Source organism: Dysidea avara, chromosome 4, assembly GCF_963678975.1.
Source record: "Dysidea avara chromosome 4, odDysAvar1.4, whole genome shotgun sequence".
Taxonomy (NCBI): domain Eukaryota; kingdom Metazoa; phylum Porifera; class Demospongiae; order Dictyoceratida; family Dysideidae; genus Dysidea; species Dysidea avara.
In genome coordinates, this window is record NC_089275.1 from 39,990,707 (window position 1) to 40,012,507 (window position 21,801).

The 21,801-nt window shown below is 39.1% G+C and overlaps 4 protein-coding genes across 10 annotated transcripts; 2 read left to right on the forward strand and 2 right to left on the reverse strand.

Moving 5' to 3' along the window:
* The first annotated feature begins 4,254 nt into the window (after positions 1–4,254).
* LOC136252110 (uncharacterized) lies at positions 4,255–9,847 on the forward strand. Its single transcript, XM_066044487.1, has 9 exons — positions 4,255–4,679; positions 5,130–5,328; positions 5,435–5,627; positions 5,855–6,156; positions 6,387–6,495; positions 6,595–6,839; positions 7,092–8,033; positions 8,141–8,314; positions 8,991–9,847. Exons 1-9 carry the CDS (start codon positions 4,257–4,259, stop codon positions 9,809–9,811), a joined length of 3,408 nt encoding a protein of 1,135 aa, XP_065900559.1. The 5' UTR covers positions 4,255–4,256; the 3' UTR covers positions 9,812–9,847.
* A 16-nt stretch (positions 9,848–9,863) lies between these two features.
* On the forward strand, positions 9,864–11,634 carry LOC136252112 (uncharacterized). Its single transcript, XM_066044490.1, has 2 exons — positions 9,864–10,304; positions 10,533–11,634. Exons 1-2 carry the CDS (start codon positions 10,056–10,058, stop codon positions 11,586–11,588), a joined length of 1,305 nt encoding a protein of 434 aa, XP_065900562.1. The 5' UTR covers positions 9,864–10,055; the 3' UTR covers positions 11,589–11,634.
* On the reverse strand, positions 10,058–16,530 carry LOC136252111 (uncharacterized). The gene is made up of 7 exons (XM_066044488.1): positions 15,987–16,530; positions 15,269–15,925; positions 14,681–15,139; positions 14,489–14,632; positions 13,398–14,309; positions 12,649–12,959; positions 10,058–12,598 (listed from the first exon to the last, which is right to left on the reverse strand). Exons 2-6 carry the CDS (start codon positions 15,743–15,745, stop codon positions 12,906–12,908), a joined length of 2,046 nt encoding a protein of 681 aa, XP_065900560.1. The 5' UTR covers positions 15,746–15,925; positions 15,987–16,530; the 3' UTR covers positions 10,058–12,598; positions 12,649–12,905.
* A 330-nt stretch (positions 16,531–16,860) lies between these two features.
* LOC136252113 (uncharacterized) lies at positions 16,861–19,737 on the reverse strand. Of its 7 annotated transcripts, none has more exons than XR_010699361.1 (9): positions 19,149–19,737; positions 18,938–19,100; positions 18,707–18,811; positions 18,389–18,453; positions 18,301–18,328; positions 18,118–18,210; positions 17,642–17,712; positions 17,129–17,193; positions 16,861–17,069 (listed from the first exon to the last, which is right to left on the reverse strand). XR_010699361.1 is itself a non-coding variant. In XM_066044491.1 (9 exons), the coding sequence occupies exons 4-9, from the start codon at positions 18,715–18,717 to the stop codon at positions 16,943–16,945; spliced, it is 429 nt and encodes a 142-aa protein (XP_065900563.1). In that variant the 5' UTR covers positions 18,718–18,811; positions 18,938–19,100; positions 19,149–19,356; positions 19,411–19,737; the 3' UTR covers positions 16,861–16,942. The 7 variants fall into 7 exon arrangements, 2 of the variants coding, with proteins under 2 accessions (XP_065900563.1, XP_065900564.1); XR_010699358.1 differs by having other exon boundaries at positions 16,861–17,013; positions 18,118–18,250; positions 19,149–19,736; XR_010699357.1 differs by having other exon boundaries at positions 18,118–18,250; positions 19,149–19,736.
* Positions 19,738–21,801: the final 2,064 nt, after the last annotated feature.

Consider the following 21,801-nt stretch of genomic DNA (forward strand, 5'->3'; position numbering starts at 1 on the left):
ATGGTGTTTGCCACACCGGACCAGAAGGCAACAATTATCGCTCATTTACTAGCAGAGGAAGTGGTGCCGTTTTGTGGAGTGCCAGAGGCAGTTTTATCAGACAGAGGGACCAACCTGTTATCACACCTAGTTCAAGATATATGTAAACTACTGGGTATTAAGAAGCTAAACACCACCTCCTACCACCCACAATGTGACGGGATGGTGGAACGACTGAACCGCACTCTGAAGGCAATGCTAAGAAAACACGCAGCTCAGTTCGGCACCCAATGGGACACGTATTTGCCAGGTTTGTTATGGGCGTATAGGAATACTGTCCATGAGTCAAAAGGTGAGAAGCCTTCTTTCCTACTGTTTGGTATTGATTGCAGGACACCAAGTGAGGCTGCTCTACTGCCTCCTAGTTCGTTGGAACCAGTTGATGTTTCAGACTATCGTCAACAGATGGTACTGTCATTATCATTGGCCCGGAAGAATGCTACTGAGTGTGTTAAGAAGGCCCAGAAGAAGTACAAGAATTATTATGATAAGAAAGCCACCCCACGACTTTACAGTGTTGGAGATTGGGTACTAGTGAGGTTTCCAGCTGAAGAGTCAGGTAAACAGAGAAACCTTTCACAGCCCTGGCATGGACCTTACAGGGTAAGTGCAGTCAGGGACCCAGACATTGTGGTTGTGAAAGTATATTTCCCAAGAGAAGGGCCGATCAACATACATCAAATGAGAGTAACCCCGTGCCCTCAGGGGTTTCCAGCTGGCTATTATTGGTATGGGCGAAGGCAACATAGTTCTGGGAAAGTCCCCCAATGGCTAGAAAGGTTTTCAGCCTGTGAAAGTGTGGATGATGCATGTGACAGTAGTAGGTCCAGTGACACAGTTACTACTGAATCAGATGTACCTGAGCAGTCGTTATCAGCTGGTAATGTGGGCAGTGGATCAGAAGCTGCCTCAGATGAGCTACTTCTCCTTCATCAAGATGGCCGTGTGCCAGAAGGTGGTCAAGATAAGGAATCCCTTCCCCAAAATAATAGTGTACAGCCTAATAGTGGAAAGAGGCTGGTTTGTTCAGTGACTCTGCTGGTCAAGTGGGTGTCGATGGGAATACAATTGTATGTGGTGATGTCAAGTCAAGGCGAGGGGTCCGCCACTCAGGATTATGATCGACGTGATTCGGAATCACCGCGTAATTCCAAGATTCCGAACGTTGAATCCTCTGATTCCTCTGATTCTGCCAGCGATTCCTCGCGATTCCTTTATTCCGTCTAATTCCAAAAGGGATTCCTATAATTCCATATGATTCTAATAATTCCGGCTGATTCCAAGGCTGATTCTGTAATTCCAAGTTGATTCCACGATTCCCTAGAATGGATTCTGTACTATAGGCGAGCCAGAATGGTGACTATCACAGTGTATCACTTTAGCTACCTCTGTTGAACCTACTGGTGAGTATTGAAGTCATGTTAAGTTCCACCCGGCATGGACTCGAGCCGCTGCGAGCATCTAGAAATTCGCTGGCAATAGCCTATTTTCTAACTAGCTTAACTACCAAACTAAGTACTTTAACTACAAAACTAGCTACCTTAACTACAAAACAACAACCTTAATTAATAACTTAGTTCAACAAGTTATTAATTAAGGTTGTTGTTAGCCTATTTTTATTTATTTATTTTATCATTACTGGGCAGGCAGCTGTATATTTCTGCGTCTGGCAAAAGTGTCAGTGGACACCGTCACAACACTAGCTAACCCTGATGAAAGACCTTAAACTGGATCACATCTTTCCTGACTGGACGTACACAGAGTGTTGTGTGTGGTGGTTGCACTTCCACCCCCTGTGATGTTTTGAGTGGTGTCCCACAAGGTTCTGTACTAGGGCCTCTGCTATTTTTTACATACATAAATGATATCAATATGCTACTCGTACTACACAGCTATTTGCACAGCCACCAAGATGTAGAGTTTCTTTTACTCAAAAGCTTTTTAGATCTCAAGCTGCCCACTGGTGGAATGCAGTTCCTAACAACATGTTAACATCTCCAACTTTTCAGGACGATTTATTTTCTTATTTGTATAAAATTTGTTGATGATTTTTATGTTTGTAAATTGTTTGCTTAATTGTTTTGTATGTGCTATGTGTGTGTTGTAATTTTTTGTTCAGTCTTTGTGTGTGTGCAGTTGTAATTTATATGTGTATATGTATGCTATTTTTGTTTCCTCCTCAGTCAGGGAAGAACGGCATTGCCGACTGACTTGAGGCTAATTTAAAAATCCAATCAATCAATCAAATCGATATCACTAACGAATTAAGTTCTATTTGTCGCTTATACGCTGATGACTGCATTCTATATAGGAGAATTGATAGTTTAACAGATGTTAAAGATTTGCAAGATGATTTACAGATATTGGAGCTATGGGAGAAAAAGTGGAAAATGTCTTTCAATGTTGACAAATTTGTGGTTGTATCTATAACTCTTAAACGAAACCCTATATACTCCAGTTACCACCTTCATGGAGAACAACTTACTGTGGTTCAGTGTGCCAAGTACCTGGGAGTCTCAATTGATTCAAAATTATCTTTTAACCAACATGTGGACAATGTGTGCAAAAAGGAAAACTCTGTATTAAGTTTTGTGAGGAGAAATTTTGCAAACTGCTCCTGTAAAATCAAAGAATCGACCTGTTTCTTACTTACATCAAGCCCACAATGGAATATGCAGCTGCAGCATGGACTCCTTACAGCAGACGGTCAAAAACAAACTTGAGTCTGTGCAAAGATGTGCAGCTCGCTTTGTAATGAATGATTAATATCAAACCAGCAGTGTATCAAACATGTTATCACGTCTTAACTCGAGCACCATTGAAACTCATTTCAAACATTTAAGGCTTCAGATGTTCCATAAAATTATTCATAGCATTGCGGATGTATCACTTCCTGATTATATAGCTCATAGATCAAGGTATACCAGAAGTAGTGAACTTAAATTTATACAGCCAGACACAGCTATTGATTCTTATAAATACAGTTTCTTTCCTGCTTCAATTTGATTGTGGAACACTCTACCTAGTGATATAAATTGTGACAATATAGATACTTTTAAGGAACTTCTGAAACATATTACATTGTAATTTATTTTTATAGCTTATATTTGTAGCCTCATGATTTTACATCTATATTGTAATATACTCACCCATATGAGTTCTGCAATAATTATAGTAAGAATGTATTGCAACTCATTAACAAGCTAGTTAGCTAAGGGTTAGTATAAGTCTCGTTGGGAACACCGGATCCAGGCCCCACTGAGAACTTGTAGGAGCTGTTATTGAAAATTGTTAGATTACAGGATGTTCTGGAATCCGGGAAACCTCGATCCAACAGTCAGCCGACGGAGAATGAATTAGCTAGTATATATAGTGGCTGTAGTTAGCTGCTTCTGCGACGGCTTGTAGCAGTTGCACTGAAGCCATCTGACTGTGAACTCTAGTGCACAAACAAGTGATTTCATCATGCACACACTTTAATTATTATGTATCTATTTTTAGTAGTTAACCTTCACATTTTGTAATCCATTTAGCTTATTGTATTCATGTACTTGTAATTGCTTGCAATCATATTCTTTTTATTAGTGGTCTTTTGTATTTTCTTGTGTATATGTGTATTGTACTTCCTTATTATGAACAGTGTTGTTATCAATCTGCTTGTGAGTTGGAGCAAATTATCTTAGCTTTAGTTTGGCGACCGTACAGGCTCGCACTCACTCGCGAAGACTTAAACCTCACTAGAAACGCACAGGAACACTCACTGTAATACACGTAGGCGTATACACAAAGTGTAAAACCAGGTGCAAAACAAGTGAGAGTTAGCGTCTTTAGCTTATGAGTGTGTTATACTGTATTAAACGGTAATTTACGATATAATTTTCATAACATTTATTTCAAAATATTTCTAATTACAAAGTTAATTCCGCTTCAGATTCCCATAATTCCATGATTCCTTGATTGATTCCAGTGATTCCTGAGGTCTTCGACGTGATTCCGAATCGTGGCGGACTCCTCGAGTCAAGGAAGAACACGCGTTACTCACTGAGGAGGCAAGTCAAACGCCCAGCAAGATTTTTGGACGCTCGAGACGAGCTTTGACAAGGCGGGGAGTAATGTAACAGTGACATTGTAATTCTAGTAATTAGTAAATATAGTTATGTAAAAGCTGTCACGTGAATCAGTTGTGTGTGTGCTCTAATAAGAATTGGCCTCGTGTTATGATGTCTAAGGGTACTAGTCAGGAAGGGTCGTTGTTAGCGTCCCCAGTGACGCCACAGCTACTACAGATTCTCAACGTGTGGCTGATTAAGCTGACGATTATAGCTTGCTTGCTACTAGCTACAGGGTATGCGCAACGTACCCGACCAACCAGAAGGCCAGCAGCACAGGCTCCAGAAACCAACCCTGCGGAGAGTGGGTGCCTTGCTGAACTGCAAGCCCAACAAGAACTCATGATACAGTCTAACCTCCCTAGACGATTTCTGGTTGTTGCACGTAAGGGGAGTAGCCGGATGTTTGGAAGAACGTTTGATAATGTAAATGGACAAAGCAGCCTACAGCTGATTGCTGTAGCAGGAGATGGTTTCAACATCACTAACGGAATATCTGTTGTCACCACTACTAATGATGGAGCAGAGCAGGTTAGCCATAGACTGTAGCAGGATTTTTCAGAAACTTAGTGTAGCTAGTATTAAACTAGCTAGGGAAATAAACACAAAGTACCTTACAACAGTGTACCACCACATATAAGGTGTGTACATATAGTATGGGCTAGTGTTAGGCTATATATAGACTTTTTGCTGATATCAAAAAGTATCGATATATTTTTCAGAATTCGAGATGTCGATACAATACATCACGTGATCTGAATTACTTTTAGAATGTGTATTTCAGCTTATTTAATAGTTAATTGTAGCTTTCCTAGTATGGGCTATTGCAGCATACCACATAGTTAGGAGTTGTAGCTCTAACCTATAACTAGTAGCACACTGTTGCTCTAGCCTAAACATAGACATAACCTTTCAACTGTCCATAGCACACATGTACATAAATGTATAACACTCATGTATGCGCATCTGTTCATACTGCAGATATTGAAAAACAAAAATGTTGAACGAGTAGAAGAAGACAAGCCAATGTGTGTTGACTTACTGAAACCAGACAATGAAACAGAAACAGATAATTGCAGTTGTCGACGATCATGTGAGCCCGATGAAATTTGCTGGAACATTGACCGTCTTGATGAGAGATCTCTACCTCTTGATGGTGACTACTGTCCTCCAGTTCAAGGTAGCTTAATGCATACTTCACTGTACAGTTATGCCTAGTACAAGTAAAATATTATACATGTAACTACTATTAATGTGATTAAGAGTACATTTGCACTGTCTAACAGGAAATGGAGTAGATGTGTACATTCTCGACTCTGGTATAAGATACAGTCATCAAGTGTTTGGAGGACGTGCATCAATTGGTGGATGTGATGAGTTTGGTGGTCGAGGAGATGATGATCATGGTCATGGTACTCACTGTGCAGGATTGGCTGCTGGAAGATTAACTGGAGTAGCATGGGGAGCTAGAGTATTCAGGTATAGTGTATATAGTGATGTGTGCTTGTTATCTTGTGGGATTAAGTATTGGGAAAAGTGTCCTTATTAGAGATAGAGAGGCCGAGAGGCCGTCTTTACCACCTTAAATATGTGTACACCATACGTAGACCAGTGACTAGTGTCCTGTACTTATCAGAGTGTAATGCATATGGAACACTAAATTCTTTACATTATATAATCTCAATTTTGAATTCTTTACCTTACAGTATCAAAGTTCTGAACAGTCAATTGGCAGGATTCTTTTCTTATGTTATTAATGGAATCAATCATGTCATCAGTCGTGCCAGAAGCACTGGAAGAAGATCAGTAATTTTGATGTCTCTAATTGGACCAATCACTCCAGCTGTTAATGATGCCATCAGAGAGGCTGTTGCTAACAATATAGTAGTTGTGACTGCTGCAGGAAACTTTCGTCAGGATTCTTGTGGATTTTCACCATCAAATTCACCAGCTGTTATTAATGTGGGAGCAATACAAGAAGCTGAAGATCCAAACTCCACAACACCTGGTAAGCATGTCTGACTGTGGGTTTTTTTTAAGAAAGCTACAGAAATTACATAAATCTAAATTTTGATATCTGGGCTATACATGTCTTTGATCGGAGGTGTGAAAGTATTACATGTGTACATTTACACATATGTATGTACATGATGTCGTTGCACAATTGCAGAAATATTTTTAAAACTTTAGTTTGTGTTGTTGCATAAGTACTAATCAATATTTTTTCACCTGTCCTAGGACACCAGTTGTATTGGTTCAATTCACAATCTAATTCTCCTGGCAGTAACTATGGACGTTGTGTAGATATACTTGCTCCAGGACAGTGGATAAGAAGTGCCTCTTACACGTAAGTGGTATATTTATTATGAATGGTACTGTAACATAGTTGCATGCATTAAGGTGTTTTAACCATACGTATAATTTGTGTTTATTTTATTGAACTTAGGAGTGATAGGGATTATGTGTCAATGAGTGGTACTTCCATGGCTTGTTCCACTGTTGCTGGAGCTGTTGCTCTCTTACTACAGAGATTTCCAAGTTACACTCCAGCACAGATCAAACGACAATTACAAGATGAGGCTACACGAGGAGCTATCAACATGAGAACATATCGAGGTGGTTTTCTACCAACAATAATACAAGCAGAAACTACTAACAGACTTGTCTATACTGGAAAAGCCAGACAATGTGGTAAGCTAGATGTCATACAGACATGTGATATAGTACCAAATCATTCTAGAATACCTAGCTATGTGGGTGGCTATGGTATACTCTCTGCTTTTTGACATGTTATTGACACTGTAGATGTACATATAATGGGTTTGAAGATATTTTATCTCCAAACTTGGGTGAAAGCAAAAACACCCAACTGCCTTCATTTACTGTAATTTTTATTTCTCAGTTCAGCTATATGCATAATATACTGACTGTATTTTTATGTAGGTGAAAAAATTGACCGAGCTGGCTGCTATTTCAATGGTATTTTCTATGAACACAACAGAACGATATCTCAGAACTGTTCATCAAGTTGTGTATGCAAACGGGGTACTTGGAAATGTCAACCAAGAGACTGTTACACTGATTACTGCCAAGCATATTTCTATGGTCACTACAAAACTTTTGATGGTAGCCAGTACACTTATCTTGGAAGCTGTGAATATGTACTGGCAAAACCATGTGACAATGATGACTTCACTATAACTGTCACCCAAAGAGCTCTTGACTCAGACAGTGTATTGATTGACCAGGTCACTGTAACAGTTCCAAGTCAAAACCTTGTCATCATGTTGAGGGGAGGTAAAAATCAGGTAACAATTAATGGCAGGAATTTTGCAGCAGTTGATGGTAGCATGATGTCTATTGGAGAAGTTAAAGTAGAATGGATTGGTAGCTATCCGCATGTTACCTTTGAAGACAGAGACTTAGATATCTTTTGGGATGATGCTGGTAGTGTCCAAGTGTCGGCTAGTAGCAGTTTAAGGAGACAGTTGTGTGGCTTGTGTGGTTTTTACAATGGGGATGATTCTGATGATTATCGAATGAGAGATGGAACCACAGGCTCTGGTGTTAGGAGGTTTGCTAAATCTTGGCTGACTGAAGACAGTTCAGGAGGTTGCAGGGATAGAAGGCTGAACAACACTTGCAGTGAAAGAAATATGAATAGAGCACAAAGAGACTGTGCCATGTTGAACAATGCTCCCTTTGATTCTTGTCATTCTGTTGTTGATCCTAAAGTCTACATTGAAAACTGTGAATCTGATTATTGTACATGTGTTAGGACACGTAACAGAGACACTTGTTCTTGTAATGTGATGGCTAATTATGCCAGAGCATGTGCCAATGCTGGAGTTGATGTGAGCACTTGGAGAGATGTGACAGGATGCTGTAAGTTTAAGTTGTGTACATGGTTAACTACTCTATTAAAAATAAATACTCACCCACACACAGAGATTTATACAGCATCTATTAACACATTTTTTCTCTCTTTACAGCTGATGACTGTATTGGAGGTCGGGTATACAAGGAATGTGGTTCCCTCTGTCAATTAACTTGTGACAACTACCAGTCACCACCATTTTGTTCATCTGATTGTACACCAACTTGTGTCTGTCCTGAAGGACAAGTATTGAGAAATGGTCAATGTATTGAGACAGATCAGTGTGATGGTAAGTATATGCTTTACTGTAACACAACATGCTTTACTTTGTTGTAATGCAAAACTGGTCATATTGCCTATTAAGAAATGCTAGCTGTGTAAGTGTTGTAATGATTGAAGCTATGTACGTGCAAAATTTTCACACGAGTTATACCAATTCCATACATACTAGTGCATTCACTGTACAAGTAGCCAACAGCTACTGAAATTTCCTGCCATTTTTAGATAGTTTTTAACTCGAGGTTGACTGTTTCAGGCAAGCTCTAATAGGGTGGTGGGGGGGGGATGGAGGGAAAGAGGTTGTTCATAACAAAATAAAAAAGGAACAATTAGAGATGAATCAGGCCAAATTATGGGCCATTCAGTGGCCTAAATGAAAGGACATTTATAGCATAGGTCTAATTCTACACCATACACAGAGCTCTACATCTACATACAGCCATCTCCAGGTTGGCCAGAGTTCTATACTTCTTGCACAGATTGCCATTGGGCTGGGGAAAGGCAGCCAGCAAAAGTAGGCCATGTGATCAAGACTGTTTAATTTCGATAGTGAAATGTAGATGATGTATTTGTGTAGCTTTGTGATGAAAAATCAAGGGGCGATAAGACCAGTTTTCCCATGCCCAGTCATAAATATAAATTCATTGAGACAGTATTTTATATCATGTATGTTATCTTTAACATAGCACTGACTCCATGTAAGGGAAATCCATTACCATCCAGCACTCCATTTTTCTTTGAACGTTTCTACCTTGGAGAACTTGAAAACTTTGTAGAAGAAGGTAGAAAAAGAAACAGAGTTCCTTGCCACATGAACACCTACACTGATAGCCAAGACACTTTGTTCTCAATGATCTTCTGCAGTGTTCCAGATGCTTCACAATATGAAATTGAAAATGGGCTTAGTACAAGAAACCTAAACAGAAGAGCCAATGAGTTAAGGAAGACACACAGAATACACAACTTTGTTTGTTATAATGATGACAAAGATAGATCTCGTTGTGTGGCTGTCTTTGAACCTGTTACAAGACAACAACGGAGAACAGAAAAAACTGACCTTATGATCAATGTGCCTTATAATGAATATCAACAAAGATTACTCACTCTGCAGGACCAAGACATGCGGGTACTTCGTCGTAACATTTATTCTTCTGGTGGAGATCTTTCTGTTAGTGCCATCTTCAGGAGTCCAGGTTATGCTGTCTCCCTTCGAGACGGTATTGATATAAGTGGCTTAGTTCAGCTTATAGAAAGAAACAAGGAACGTGGGTTCTTCCTTGCTGATGGAAATGCTCGTATGGATGGAAACCAAGTCATATACTCAGTTGTGTTTACTACTCAGAGATTTGGTAACTGTGATTACAGAGTGGAATACAATCTTGATGCCTTACAGTTGTTTAACAGAGAGCAGCAATATGCCAGAGATGGTTGCCACATCACTGTCATCATCCCTAACACAGGAAGTCTCACTCCTCAATACATTGTTGTCTTCTGGTGTACTGACTAAGTATAAATCAAATCTGTTTATTTTGGATTGGAATTACATTATTTATATCAAGACTCACGGTAGTGAGTCGCGCGGCCAAGAAACTACAAAGCGCACGCCCAATTAAAAGACGCGCGGCCACTACTGTGAGTTATTTACGTGTAGGGCCGGTTTCGCAATATTAGTCCTAAATTACGCAACATCTCTCAATAGATTTGTATTAGTCTGGCGCCGCCCGCTCCTTCGCATGGAGTAAGGGTCTGGTATGCTTAGTATCACCGAGTTGTACCGGATTACCAAAAACTGGTGCAACCAATCAAATCGAGTGAAGGATGAACAGCTGCAAGTGGTTACCAATGTGGTAAGCGGGAAAGACGTATTCGCAGTGCTACCAACTGGTTATGGCAAAAGCCTTTGTTTTGCTCTATTACCCGGCGTGTTTAACCGTTTGATGGGAGTACCGATGTCCATTGTGGTTGTACTGAGTCCGTTGATCGCCATCATGAAAGATCAGGTTAGACTAAAAGTTTTAACTCACTGCATGGGTAGAACAGGCATGGCACGCAGCCATTTTTTATGTTGATTTGCATACCAGTTTCGTATACCCCCATACAGTTAGTAGTGCAAGTGCTTTGTTCTGTACTGTATACAAAAATGTTGTATATATGTGTAATGACACAAATGTTATTGTTGTAACACTCAATTTCATCAATAAAATGATCGTCTTTCCTTTGTTATACAGGTTACACGTTTCTCTTCACAAGGAGTTCCAGCAGCCTTCATATCAGGAGACCAAGATGATGGGGATGTTATTCAGGGAGTGATTGATGGCCACTATAGGATCGTGTTTTTTACACCTGAGATATTACTGTTAACCAGACGATGGCGAGGGCTATTATCATCTCCTGTATATGCAGAGCACTTGCGTGTCTTGGTCATAGATGAGGCACACACAGTTAAAAAGTGGGGTGAAACTTTTCGTCAGACAATGCTGCGTATTCATGAAGTACGATCTTTGGTGCCAGCATCAGTATGCATGCTAGCTCTGACTGCCACTGCTACTACAGCCGTTCGGGAAGATGTCAGCAAGATTTTGGGAATGAGGAACCCTTTAATTGTGGCAGTGTCACCTTGCAAACCTAATATAATTTATTATGTTAGAAAAAGTGACAGTATAGAAGAGGCATTTTTCACAATGGCTGATAAACTACGTAGGTTGAGATGCAGGTTCCCTAGAACGATAATTTATTGCCAAAAACATAGTTACTGTGGCAAGTTATATCGATACTTTAAAAAGGTGATGGGTAATGAGTTCAATGAACCTTTGGATGCACCTGATCTACCACAATTTAGACTTGTGGGTATGTTCCACAGCTGTACTTATCCATGGATAAAAGACACCATACTGAAGATGTTTTGTGCACCATCATGTCTCCGAGTAGTCATAGCAACTGTGGCATTTGGAATGGGTGTGGATTGTCAAGGTGTAACACAAGTAATCCACTTGGGACCACCAGAGAGCACTGACTCTTACATACAGGAAACAGGACGTTCAGGAAGAAGTGGCTCGTTGTCACTTGCACTGTTAATGCAAGTCAAGGGAATGACAACCCACGACATGGATACAAGCATAAAGCAGTATATGGTTAACACTGACCAGTGTCGACGCCAAATTCTTTTTGAAGCCTACGAAGGGTATAGCTACAATGCAAGTACTCCATGCACATGCTGTGACGTATGTGTCAAAACTTGTCGTTGTACACATTGTAAAACTGTCAATGAATTATTTTGTGTTTAATGCACTCTAAATGTACCTGTGTCACTTAAAATACCGCTTCTTTATGTGATCTTTCAACCACTTCTTGACTTTTTTCTAGGCTGTAAGCGTAGGATGCATCTTGGCTTAGGAAAGGTTTTGTGTGTTCTGCCATCAATAAATTCAAAAACTTGATGTGTCTTCAGTTCTTTTATTATACTGTTCAATTCCCTTTTACAAGAGGGTGGACGATGAACTTCACTAGTATTATCCAAATGATTATCTTTATCAAACTGGGAAAGCATATTATGCAGAGTCCCCAGAGCTTTTGAAGATCTAACTATCGCCTCTTCAGTTTTATTTGCACCAATACCATTGTTTATGTCCTTCAAAAGCCGGTTAAGATGTTCTTGGTGCAAATCTAAAGGAATGTTTCGTCCCCTAATTCTGTGGGTGTTGACAAATCGACACCACAATAGCTGTTCAGCTTGGAGAGGAGGCAAATCAAAATAGTACTGACATAACATGTTGAATGCTTCATAACAATAGTTTTTTCTTCCAGAGTTTCTGAACACAGGGAGCAAGTAACGCCAGCATTCTAGAACTCTCTCACCATCCCCCTCTTTAATAGCATCTTTAAAATTCAAATAAAAACATCCAATACTAATAAAATGCCTGGTGTAATCATACACATAATCACTAGTATTGGTTGGTGTTGGTGGGTTAAGTGAAAAGTCAACATATTCAGCAACAAACAATTTGCTAACTTCCATCAAAACTTCCTTTCTTTCTTCATCAGTTTTAGTCCATAGCAACTCAGGGGATGCAATTATGGCACTATCTGGTTCGCTATCAATACTGGACATGTGCAACAAATGCAGAGCTCCTTGTATTACGTAAGCAGTTATCACAATTTCTAAAAAATCATCTACTGCATTAAAATTGGACTTTGGATTCTTCGGGACATTTTTGTAATTAATCAGATTTTTTAACTGATACAGGGTACCATGTTCTCCTGCAGACTGCTCTTTATAAAAATACTTCCATATAACCTGCAAATTTACATAACATATAGCATTATAATCCATGTTAGCAAGCTTACTTCAGCCAACACAACTCTGGCATGCCAATCCTCGACCACAGGGATCAGACCTTCCATTCTTTTGGACACTGAACAACCATCAGCCATTGCTACTTGAGATCCACGTGCTCGAGCAACAGTCAATTGGTCTCCACCAAAGAGAATTGGGTGGCACTCAGTTTTCACAACTTGTACTACATCACTGATGCTTGGCACCAACACATCTGCTGTGTGCTCAACAATTGGCACATACTGGTGCATATGGTTAACAATTTTGATCATCTCATCTCATCGCCTTTGTTTTCGTTAAGTAATAAAACACCCAATGGCACCTGCAAGACACATAGTATTGTAGTACTGTATGTCCAAGTTGAGCTGAGTTCCCAAACACACAACTCATTGATGGATTTACACAAGTTCTTGAAATTTGGCTTAATTGCAGTACTGATAGACCCACCAAAACTATTTCAATTGCAGTACTGATAGACCCACTAAAATTATTTCAATTTTTTCCACTCCAAAACGAGACAACATTATTTCTGAACAATAAATTTTAGCCATGTATTTCTTAAGCTAGTAAAGTCCATAGTCTGTTACGACCCTTTCCTCAACTTATGACGGAACTAAACTGTACATGCCTGCTTTTGGCACTATTATTGTCACCACTATTCCATTTTTTTTTCATTTTTAGCTGCTTTCTCAAGGCTCAGCTCAACATATACATACTTACACACTATAGCATAATTATAGACAATTATTATACTGCTTACCACTTCTGATTTCAAACTCATCTCCTCATAATGTTTGTGGTCCTTGTGCCATGTAGCAACATCAGCTACAGCAAACTTAAAGAATGGTATGTTTGCTGCTAGAATGCGTGACACAATCACAGAAAAATCTGAGAGCAATGTATGATCAGTATTAGTGTTGGGTAATAACTCCTTAGCTATTTTTGATGAGTTGTTATGGCACAATTGTTTTGGGACTGTCTCCAACTCACTAAAATCGATCCTGTCACGGACTGCTAAAAACTGAAAATAGTGGAGCGACTGATTGTGAAGATGTGCACCAGCACGCATATACCTACTCTTAATAGAAATGTCTATGTTGTCCCCCATAAGTTTGTAATTGTTGATGGGATTGATAGTTCTTTCATCAACGGTGGCAGCATCAGGAACCCCAAAAATCAGAACTGTATCATCATTGGTGGGATCCCTAGAAATTGTTTCTTCATTTCTGGTAGCAGTGCAAATGGGATCCGTAGAAATCAGAGCTGTTTCATCATCCCTGGTTGTAGCGCTACTGCAAATGTGATCCGTAGAAATCAGAACTGTTTCATCACCCCTGGTAGTAGTAGTGCTACTGAAAATGAGATCCGCAGAAATCAGAACTGTTTCATCACCCCTGGTAGTAGTGCTACTGCAAATGGGATCCGTAGAAATCAGAACTGTTTCGAACTCTTCATTAGTAAATGGAGAACATAAAGATTCATCAATTGCCAATTCTGGTGCGTCATCTTGTGAACCAACTGAAATATCATCAAAGTCACACACTTCGTTATCAGTTAAAATAGAATATGTTGGTCCTTCTTCTGATTGGTCTGAATCACAGTCTGATTCATCAGAACTACTGGAGAACACACATGTTCCAGGCATATCACACATTTCTGCAATGGCATCCACCTAAAGAAACAATGATATGAATGACACCATAATTATATAAAAGTTAAGATTTAGCCAATTGTTAAACAGTTTATGATATTGTGGCTATTCCAATTGAATTTGCCCTACTAAGGCATACAGAAATACTTGGGTCACGTAACAATATAATTGTTGAGGCTTATGCAAACTACCATACATACTTCTTGTTGGTCTTCTAATGTGGTAGCCAAAGCTTTTCTCCACTTCAGTACTTGATTATCAAAATCCTCTCCTAATGATTTGACCAGTGTTACTGTCACTTGGTGAGACAAACAAAGATTGAGCCTTTGTAGACGTTGAAATACCTGTTGAATTATAGCAGACTAGCTAAAGCAAACAAGTCACTAGAATACCTGTTTGCTAGCATGACCACTGTAAAGAATTAGGGAGATGATTCTTTGCACCAAACTCATTTTGAAGTATCTGTGTTTAGTGATGATAGCTATACACATACCAATCACTGCATTGGTATTGATCCTCTGGCCCTTGGTGCTTGTACAAACTTTCAAAATGTACAATAAAACTGGGGCTTTCGATTCCAATTCTGACATCAGTTGATCCCAGGAAAACTGGTTCAGAGCCTCATTGGTTTTCTGGTACAGCATATTACTTTCTTTAGTAGAACATAAGGCTTTCAACTCGGATTTAATCAGTCTGGCTAACTGCTCCAAAAGAAACCTTCTGGTAATTGTGTCTTTTATGCACTCCTGGGCAATAACTTTTCTACAGCCTCTTCCTACAGCGTTACCAATCCTTTTCCGCCGTGGTGTAAGATAGTAAGACTTTGGCCGTTTTTTGTATTTCACACCAACCTTTAAAAATAACAACACATGCATGTATAGCACTTTCAAAGTTCATACTGTACTTGCTACATATAAATAAGTATACAATTCAAAGTACCCCGATATCATTAACATAATTATAATGTGCAACCCACAAACCATCACAGCTGGAGACTCTCCACATTCACTAGCAACTCCAACTGGTTCTAAACAAAGCCTTTTGGGCACTGGGGAACTGAGTCGACTGCAAGAAGGTGTGTTCTGACAGTTCCCATTGTCACATGTACATGGCACTTCGTTATCTTGAGCTTCCATGTTCTCTATTAAACACAAACTACCGTTGTTCTGCACAATATCTAAAGCTTTTGAAAGAGGCCCTTTCAACTTCTTTATTAAGTTCACACATCTGTTAAAAGTGCTAAAACATTTTCTGCACATTTTGCCATTGTGCTTGTACACCAAGTCCAAAATCACGAGTTCTTCATGAAATAAACCACGATTCTCCAGCTCCTCACTACAAAGGTCAGACCACAATGGAACGACAACACGAGACTTCTCTGTCTGTAACAAGCGGTTTCCATTCGCGGAGGAAATATCGATACCACAAGCTAAGCAATAGACTTCCGTTGCCGCCATTTTTCTTACGTAATTCACATAAATTAAAATTCCACCAGAACAACTCGGTGATACTAAGCATACCAGACCCTTACTCCATGCGAAGGGGCGGGCGGCGCCAGACTAGATTTGTATTGCGTTACGTGATAAAAAATCTTTAGGAGTCGTTATCATCATCATCATAGTTTTCTTGCGACCTCGCTAAAATAAAAAAGTAACCATCGCAAAATAAAAATAAGCGTATTTCACTTTATTTCTCTACCTTATGTTACAACTACTGTCACGTTATACCAGTCAACATAGCCGTGTTTGTATAGTCCATCTAGCACTGACATTATCCAATCCTGGTTTGCCTATACGCGTATTTTCTTCAATCAACCTCTAATCCCTACAATAACTTTTAAAGACACGACGTGGACACAAACTCTAATGCCTGATAAACAAGTTGTGACAGCGTGCTGAACTGTAAGTTCCCCAGGGATGGCGTTTTAAGCAGAAATCTTTTAAATTCCATTTAGTACCACACCCCATGCGAGCGTTTATAAATCGCCAGTTGTGGTTTGAAGAACAAAATCACTAGCGAAGGTGCTTTAAGCATACTCTTCAATTCTCTATTTACATGTAATTTTTAATAGATTAACCACAAAGGCCGATAAGGTGAATACAAAAGGTAACAAACCTTTAGGGGTTACCACCTCTATGTAGTGTGTACCATGTAGCTTGTGTTGTGGCTTTCATTAAGTATTATGCACACACAAATGGTGCAACAAAATTTTGTAATGGATTGCTCGAATGTGGTTCGTGGTGTTGTGGCTCGAATGTGGTTCGTGGTTTGCCAGTGACCATGTATGAGTTGGGGTTGGTCCACACAACTTACACAATATGTGACCGGGCCTGCGAAAATAGGGCATGTGGGCACAAACTACATCTCGTCATTCTACAGGTCATATCTCAGTACTGAAACAGAATAGTTGAATTCTGTAACTTGTATCATAAAGCCAATTAAATACTTACTAAGAGCTGAAAATTACGTTGCTATAGCATAATGGTACAAAGAGTTATGAGTGATAGACGTTTGAAAAAGTAGGCAAAAATCATGTGCCCACATGCCCTATTTTCGCAGGCCCAGTCACATATTCAAATTTCATGATGGCCATGATAATTTCTTGCCATATGGTAAACATACAACAATGTGTAACAACGTTAATTAACATCACATCAAGACTTGACTAAAAATAGTTCCAACAATAGTGATGATTTCTTGTATGTCAGCATGACGATACTGAGACCTGTAAAAGAATAAGCAGGCACTGAAGTTAACCTGTCAGCATGACGATACTGAGACCTGTAAAAGAATAAGCAGGCACTGAAGTTAACCTTAAATTAAACACTCATGCAACTGACCTGGAACATCGGTCGCAACACCAAAAACACTTGTTTCGATATCTGATGACACAATCCAGCAGGCACTGAATTAAAAGAGAATGTACAAAAAATCAATATGCCGGGCTGTGTCAATAATAGCATGGATAATCAAAATGAACAAAAATTATATCCCAGGCTAAGTGAATGAATAACATAACTGTTGAGTAAGCATGTTAAACCAGAACATTAGGACATTAGTCAAACCAGAACATTAGGACATTAGTCAAACAAAAGTACGCTATCACAACTTGGTCATAATACAATGTTTGTACCACTGGACTTCACACTGGTTGCCCAAAAATTGTGCCATTCCGGGACAACAGCACAATATTATGAAACAAATAGTTACTACAACATCACAGAAGGCTTACTGTTGCACTGTCTACACTGATATACCATAATTTAAAAACATAACAGGTGGGCATTAAATACAATACACTTAATATCTGGGTACTAGGAAAAAATCACTAACATCACAACATGTAAACTGACCTGGAAATTAACACCCTTGATGCCACTACAGTCTACACTGGATACTTGTTCGAACCCATCAATATGCCGGGCTGTGTCAATAATAGCACGGATAATCAAAATGAACAAAAATTATATCCCAGGCTAAGTGAATGAATAACATAACTGTTGAGTAAGCATGTTAAACCAGAACATTAGGACATTAGTCAAACCAGAACATTAGGACATTAGTCAAACAAAAGTACGCTATCACAACTTGGTCATAATACAATGTTTGTACCACTGGACTTCACACTGGTTGCCCAAAAATTGTGCCATTCCGGGACAACAGCATAATATTATGAAACAAATAGTTACTACAACACAGAAGGCTTACTGTTGCACTGTCTACACTGATATACCATAATTTAAAAACATAACAGGTGGGCATTAAATACAATACACTTAATATCTGGGTACTAGGAAAAAATCACTAACATCACAACATGTAAACTGACCTGGAAATTAACACCCTTGATGCCACTACAGTCTACACTGGATACTTGTTCGAACCCATCAACACTACGCCTGATACATCTGAGTAGACTGACCTGCAAATTCACATCACTAGTATACAGTGATAATTGATAACTGCAAAAACAACAATTGCAATAATACAATTCTTCTGTACGTCAACTGACCTGAAATCATGACACTCAATACCGAGACCTGTAAAAGAATAAGCAGGCACTGAAGTCAACCTTAAATAAAACACAAATGCAAACTGACCTGGAACATTGGTCGCAACACCAAAGACATCTGTTTCGATATCTGACGAAACAATCCAGCAGGCACTGAATTAAAAAGAGAATGTGCAAAAAATCAATATGCCAGGCTGTACCAATAAAGGATGAATAATCAAAATGAACTAAAAATATATATCCCATATGCAGGTTAAGTGAGTAACATAACTGTTGGGTAAGCATGTAAACCAGAACATTTGGTCATTAGTCAAACAAAAGTACGCTATCACAAACTGGTCACTGATAATTGATAACTACAAAAAGAACAATTGCAATAATACAACCCCTCTGAACGGTAACTGACCTGAAATTCATGACACCTGTATCTTTGTTCTTGCATGGTCTCAACTTACATATGTACCATGATCACATTCAACTGCTAATGGATAAACCAGTATGACCAGATGGCCTGCAAAAACCAACAAGCAGGTGTTAAATACAATACACATACCTAAAGCCTGGAATATGAAAAATATTATATAAGCATTATTCCACACTGATATAGTAATAGATTATAGGATGTTGTGGAACTTGCCTAAACGTGTAAACTTGAACATGAGGACAACTGCATAATCTGGACACTTGGAATTGTCCAATACCTGATGAACCGCAAGTAGGTACTAATGACATTCACTTCAACATTTTATCCCAGCTGGGTGAATCTCTTGTAACTGAGTAAAAAGGTGTTTATTTTCCACCTGCAACCAAAGTTCTACATTTCTGTGGTTGGGTGTACATAAACTGACCTGGAAAATCAGTATGCCATAGGGGTATGGAAATGGTTCCTTTCCTTCTGTTGTGACATTACTTACAGCTGACTGGTAAATGATCATCGATGTCCCCATGGACCCCAACAATGAGTATACCAATAACTTCACAAGTTGGAATGAATTTCCTTTCAACATGTGGTGGAATGAATTTCCTTTCAACATCTGGTGTACAGGTCCAAAAACCCTATCGCACAAACACGGTGAATCAGTGTGTGGCGATGTGACACGTTGCACAAACTTCACTCCTCGTTTCGTTAGCATTCAAGACCAGCATATATCATAGAGTCCCTCAGTATTCTTGCCGGACTCTTACTTTTTCAAGCGTTGCTCAAGCGATGTAGTTTCTCACGAGGGGCTCGAGTTTCTCAGTAAAGTCGAGCCGATTAAAGTACGCCTCACCATCCAGTTACATTCTTAAACCATTCAATTTAAAACCACGTATCATGAGTGTCCGCTTAAGGTAATTAGGGACTTTCCACGAGATTTCCCCTAAATAGATCACGTGTTAGTTGTCAATCTGGTGGATTCTGGTGGTATACATGGTTCAACAATGCGATAAGTGTAGTATAAGCTGTCAATGAATAATTGTTTGTGCACTGCTAAACTAAGTCATTTTTGTGTGATAAGCATGCTTGAGGAAGGGTCTGGGGGACGAGACTAATGTTTTTACAGCAGTTGATGATGGCCAGGAAAAGAACTGCGAGAAGAACTACTATGATAGTATGATAGTAGGGAAAAATTCCCACCCCTATAGCTCTGCCTAGGGGCATTAACTAGCATTATCTACAGCTACTGTATTATGTTGCTGATATGTACATTCAGGCCAAGAATAAAGGTGAAAGTGGTAGTAAGGCTCAATCCTATTATTCTGCTGAACAGGCAAGGGAGTCTGGGACTCTGGGGACATGTTCCCTCAGGAAAGTACAAGTACTACAACTTTTTTGTTTTAATTGCTTCATCAAGTATAAAAATTTCAGTCAAAAGGTGATGATCGAGCTCTGGTCTTATGCACTGGTTGGAGTGGTTGTATCGATACTGCACTGTGACATCCTTGAGGGGTTAGTGCTGGCATTGTCCATGGCAATACTATTCCATCTCCCCGAGTCTTGATGATTGAGTCCTCCATTCCTTTCTCTGCTGCTCCAATCCTGAAGTTGTGACCACAGTCAAAAGGTGACGATCGAGGCTCTGGTCTTGCATCTATACTGTACTGCAACACCCTTGAGGGGTTAGTACCGGCATTGTCCATCGCAATACTGTTCCATCTCCCATATACAAGTCTTGATGGTTGAGTCCTCTATTCCTTTCTCTGCTGCTCTAATCCTGAAGTTGTGACCAAAATATTTAAAAATGGTTATAACATGATAAATGATTATGATGATAACAATTACAAATGTATTTATAGCTGTGTAGCAACTGTGAACTAATTAGGCACTTGCAAGTTTAATTAGGTGTCTGAAGCATTTAACATGCACAGATATGAGATATATTCATGACGTGCAGGCAGTAAAGATAAATTTACTCTAATAGAACAGTCATACTACATCGTAAATTCATACTTCTGAATTTACGGTGTTATGAAACAATCATTATTATGTATGGATTTTACTGACTCTCCAAGATAATATTCTGCATTAATGTTAATTGCTCATTTCCAAAAAATTACCTTTTAAATCAAATGTAGAGTCTATCACTGACAAAAATGAGTGATATCCACCCCAAAAACACCTTCGCTGTAAAAAAGGCGTGCCCAAGAAACTACAAGTACCTGGAACCCAATGTAAAAAACAAAAAGAAAAATCAGCTTAGCTGAAGTGAAAAGTAACTGGTAACTTAAAGAGCTGATATCTGAAGCGGCCAAGAATACCATTACTAAAGTTTAATCCATGCAAGAACACCTTGGCTATAAAACAGGTGTATACATGAAAGTAACTGGCAACTGAAATGGCTGATATCTGAAGCGGCCAAGAATGAATGGTCATATACAACTAATTCAAAAATTTAACACTGAACCTTTATAATTCAGCTGTGTTCTATATTCACTCTTGCTGCATCGTAAAGTAATTTCTTTAACTCTAATTGGCTGGTAATTTGGCCACCTTTTTTTGCTCTATTATACTGACTATTAAAAAAGGCGGCCAAATTACCAGCCAATTAGAGTTAAAGAAATTACTTTACGATGCAGCAAGAGTGAATATAGAACACAGCTGAATTATAAAGGTTCAGTGTTAAATTTTTGAATTAGTTGTATATGACCATTCATTCTTGGCCGCTTCAGATATCAGCCATTTCAGTTGCCAGTTACTTTCATGTATACACCTGTTTTATAGCCAAGGTGTTCTTGCATGGATTAAACTTTAGTAACTGTATTCTTGGCCGCTTCAGATATCAGCTCTTTAAGTTACCAGTTACTTTTCACTTCAGCTAAGCTGATTTTTCTTTTTGTTTTTTACATTGGGTTCCAGGTACTTGTAGTTTCTTGGGTGCGCCTTTTTTACAGCGAAGGTGTTTTTGGGGTGGATATATATACACACACACACACATATGTAGCTATATAGGCAGATATACACCATAAATTATATGCCTTTTGTAAAGCTTGACGCTGTTATAGAGAAGCTATTGCAAATTA

Coding starts and splice junctions, on each gene's coding strand:
- LOC136252110 (XM_066044487.1), top strand. CDS start 4,257: ATGATGTCTAAGGGTACTAGTCAGGAAGGGTCGTTGTTAGCGTCCCCA. Junction 5,329..5,434: donor CTACTGTCCTCCAGTTCAAG/GTAGCTTAATGC, acceptor ACTGTCTAACAG/GAAATGGAGTAGATGTGTAC. Junction 5,628..5,854: donor TGGGGAGCTAGAGTATTCAG/GTATAGTGTATA, acceptor TTTACCTTACAG/TATCAAAGTTCTGAACAGTC.
- LOC136252112 (XM_066044490.1), top strand. CDS start 10,056: ATGCTTAGTATCACCGAGTTGTACCGGATTACCAAAAACTGGTGCAAC. Junction 10,305..10,532: donor TCGCCATCATGAAAGATCAG/GTTAGACTAAAA, acceptor TTTGTTATACAG/GTTACACGTTTCTCTTCACA.
- LOC136252111 (XM_066044488.1), bottom strand. CDS start 15,745: ATGGCGGCAACGGAAGTCTATTGCTTAGCTTGTGGTATCGATATTTCC. Junction 14,633..14,680: donor GTGGTCATGCTAGCAAACAG/GTATTCTAGTGA, acceptor ATAATTCAACAG/GTATTTCAACGTCTACAAAG. Junction 12,960..13,397: donor TGAGTTTGAAATCAGAAGTG/GTAAGCAGTATA, acceptor TGTGTCTTGCAG/GTGCCATTGGGTGTTTTATT.
- LOC136252113 (XM_066044491.1), bottom strand. Junction 18,329..18,388: donor TGTTGCGACCAATGTTCCAG/GTCAGTTTGCAT, acceptor ATTCTTTTACAG/GTCTCGGTATTGAGTGTCAT. Junction 17,070..17,128: donor TGTTGCGACCGATGTTCCAG/GTCAGTTGCATG, acceptor ATTCTTTTACAG/GTCTCAGTATCGTCATGCTG.